At 62.3% G+C, this 3,582-nt stretch overlaps 1 protein-coding gene across 1 annotated transcript; it reads right to left on the bottom strand.

Moving 5' to 3' along the window:
* Positions 1 to 1,065: 1,065 nt before the first annotated feature.
* On the bottom strand, positions 1,066 to 2,686 carry LOC309675887 (thymosin beta-15A homolog). The gene is made up of 3 exons (XM_082488307.1): positions 2,553 to 2,686; positions 2,068 to 2,172; positions 1,066 to 1,572 (listed from the first exon to the last, which is right to left on the bottom strand). The coding sequence occupies exons 2-3, from the start codon at positions 2,165 to 2,167 to the stop codon at positions 1,535 to 1,537; spliced, it is 138 nt and encodes a 45-aa protein (XP_082344433.1). The 5' UTR covers positions 2,168 to 2,172; positions 2,553 to 2,686; the 3' UTR covers positions 1,066 to 1,534.
* Positions 2,687 to 3,582: the final 896 nt, after the last annotated feature.

Genomic DNA, 3,582 nt, shown 5'->3' with positions numbered 1-3,582 from the left:
TCAGCTCTTTCGATTCTGCTTTTTAAGAGGTGAAGGCAGTTGCAGCCACACAAGCAGCGTTATTTGCAGCCGTTGGCTTGGCAGGCAGTGTGGGTGGAGGTACTAGGCAGATAGGCACCATGTCCAGACAGGCACAACAGCCCCATGTTTGTCTCCAGATGACCAGGCTCGCTAGGGACACCAGCCAAAACTGTTAGTCGGCGAGTCTGCCTCCACCTCCTCCACAAGCAGCCTGTTCCATGACCCTGCAGGCCAGGTGGAGGTGAGGAAATCCTGGCAGCACCCAGGAAGCCTCAGCATAGACCCGGAGGCACGACCAGACCCCAGATCCCCCTTGCCCACACCGTGCTGGAGGCTGCCTGCAGGACACAGGGATCTCCACACCTGCAAGGCAGGGCTGGGATCAGCCTAGAGGGTCTCCAAGGGGTCTACTGCATTAATCCATCCTTACAAGGCTGCAAAAACCTCCTTCAACCAAGGGTGGGGGTGGAGGTTGGCTCAAGGTGAGGAGAAGGGTTGTGCCAGGCAGTGAGGGGAGACATCTGCTCCAAGAATTGGGTGGACAGAGCCAACCTGGCAGCAGCGCCAGCAGGAACTGGGCCAGCATCCACATTGCCAGCACAGGCACCTCCGGCCACGCAGGCGAGAAGCCAGCCCAGCTCCACAAGTGATGTTTTAGGCAGGGGACACCAACCTCTTTGAAGCAGGTGGCTCAGCCTTCAGGTGGGCAAGAAGGCCCAGGTTAGCCTCTACTTGAAGATGCACCAAGAAACTGCTATGGTGGTGGGATTGCTGGTGGAACACAGTGGCCTCAGCCAGCTGAGACCCCAGTCCCAGTGCCACACCAGTTATGCTCTCAGCTCTGGTAACCCCCAGGCCACCAAGAACTGAGCCGTACACACACACCAAGTTGGAATCACTCTGCAGGGAACTATCCTTTATAGCCCTTTGAGCAACACCAAACCACCAGCGCTGCTCCAGCACCAGGCAGAGACCTTCCCACCCCCCAGGGCAAGACAGGCTGCAGCCTGAACCTTTGCCAGGGAAGAAGCCACAAGCCATAGGTAGGTCATTACATTTTTTATTTTATAATAAACTTCTCATTTTTTCCCCCAAGGAAGACAAAAAACTGTGAGGCTACAGAACACCATCAGTGAAGAGTATGCGAGACAGACCCAGGCCAGGCCGGAAAGGATCCCCACAACCCCAGGCAGAAGGGGTCTGTCCCCAGGAGCCTCCATAGCCCTTGCTCATCTCCTCACAGCATTAGAGCAAGATCAGCGCTGTCAACGGGAGTCGACTGAGCAGCAGAGATGGGGTTGGGTCAGGCTGTTGATGGACTGTGAGGGCCACACTTTGTTACCCCCACCCGCCAAAGCTGCCAGCAAGGTGGGACAGTGGGTTAGGTGATGCAGCTGTTTTCTAGACATGTACATGATGTAAATTTAAAAAAACCCCATGATTTAATTCAAAGCAAAAAAAAAAAAAAAAAAAAAAAATCAAGTGGTAGCTCTTCCTGCCAGGCCATCTTGCTCTAGGAAGACTTCACACATTCCTTCTCCTGCTCAATAGCTGCAAAGGAAGAGAGGTCCATTAGTCTCTGGGGCTTTTTTTTTTTGTGGGAACACCCGCTGGAGAAGGCTGCAGAGCCATCACTCAAGCCCTGGAGCCCAGTTTTATGGTTTGACCCCATGCGGGGTAGACAAACGTTTCGAGTCAGAGGGTGATGAAACACAGGTACAGGTGACAGCAAGTTGGGCACCTGCCTTCAGCTCTCCTCAGGACAGTAATATCCCAACACCTCAGAGCAACAGCCCTCCGCAGGCCGTGCTGCCCACTGCCCCGGGGGGGCGTACCCTGGCCCCTCGCCTTTTGGCTGGGGGAGTCCCGGGGGACCCGTTTTCTCTAGGTTGGAGCCTAACTGCCCCAAACTGCCTCTCCCCACCGGACGCCTTGGCGGCGACATCACCACCCGAAGACACCCACTCCACCGACCGTCACCCACGCGTGTCCCATCCTGTCCCCCGTATAATCCCCTCCCTATCCCCGGCGCGGGGCTGCACTCACTCTCCTTGGAGGGCAGCGTGTTCTTCTCCTCCGTGTTGGTTTTCTTCAGCTTCTTCTTGTCGAATTTCTCCACCTCCGAGAGGTCCGGCTTGTCGCACATTTTGCCTGCGAGACCCCCCCCACGCCACCCCACCCCGAGGTCAGCCGAGGTCCTCGGCGATGGGGACCGGCAGACAAAGGCGGCCCGTCCCCGCCCCGGCCCCCCCGCCCGGCCCCGCCGCGGACAATAGCGCAGGGCGGGGCGCGCCGCCGCCCCGGCCACCGGCACCGCTCCCCGCCCGCAGGCGGCCCCGCACCGGCTGGGCGCCCACCCGGGGCACCTCCTCCCCCCCGCCCCGGTACCCGCATCCACCGAGGAAGACCTCTCCGCCCTCTCCGGCCGCGCTCCCCGCGGGAGCTGGCACCCCTCCGCGCCCGCAGACCCCACCCGGGAGACCCCCTCCTTGCACCCCCCCCCCCCCGCGGCCGGACAGCCGGTACCGTACCCGGTGCTGTCCCGCACACGTCCCGCTCCACACCGCTCCGCTGCGCTTCCAGGTGAGGCTGCTGCGCCCGCCGTGGGGCGGCGTCTTATATACCCCGGCCGCCGCCCAGCCAGCGCGCCCATTGGCCAGCCGCCGCCCGCTGAGCCTGCTGGGAATTGTAGTCCGCCCGCTGGCTGCGGGAGACGCGCGGCGCCCGGGAGAACTACCGCTCCCGAGGTACCCCGCGGCGGGAGGGGGAGGAGGCGGGGCCGGGAAGGCGAGGGGCGCGCTCGGGGGCGCGCCAGCGTGACTGAGTGTGAGAGAGCGCGCCACCCGTGACAGGGAGCCACGGACGCGGCTCCCGCGGGCCCCCGCGCTGCGTGCACACGCAGCCCTGTGCGCACCCACCCCGCGCACTCGCCAAAACACGCATCGTGCCTGGCACACACCCCCGCACCCCCCACCCCGTGCCTGGCACGGACACCGGCACCCCCCCACCCCCCACACTGCGTGTGCACACACGGGCACACGCGTCCGCCCGCCCCAGCCCTGCTCCCCACACCCCGGTGAGGGACATTAGGGTGGTCCCCATGGGAGCGGTTGACCCCAGGGCCACCCTCCCAGCCCCAAACCTTCCCCAGAAGCATATGCCCCACAGCCAAGGGGGCAACAGTGCCCAGGGATGCACCCGCCACTGGCCACCTCTCCCCCCCCCCCCGCCCCAAGCACCCACCCTGCTGAAGGCTGAAGCAGAACTCGTTTAAGAAAGCAAGCCCTTGGGATAAAAATAGCACTGCATTTTTGCAGCTGTGGAAGATGCTTCACCACCAGGCTTGACCCAGGGCTGCGCTGGCTCCAGCCACGGCCCTTTCCCAGGGGGTCAGGTCACCAAAGCAGCAGCAGCATGGGTGGGCAAGGAGCAGACCACACTCACCAGCGGAGGCTCTCGCTTGGCAGTAGCAAGGCGATATGGTGCAGAAAGCCTAGGGCGGCCACCAGCACCGAGCAGATGGGCTGGGGGTGCATGTGGAAAAAAATACCTTTTTGGGGA

This window comes from Vanellus vanellus, assembly GCF_965231255.1.
Source record: "Vanellus vanellus genome assembly, chromosome: 10".
Lineage (NCBI taxonomy): Eukaryota > Metazoa > Chordata > Aves > Charadriiformes > Charadriidae > Vanellus > Vanellus vanellus.
Note: the sequence above shows the minus strand (reverse complement) of the source record. Positions and strands in the feature narration are given on the sequence as shown.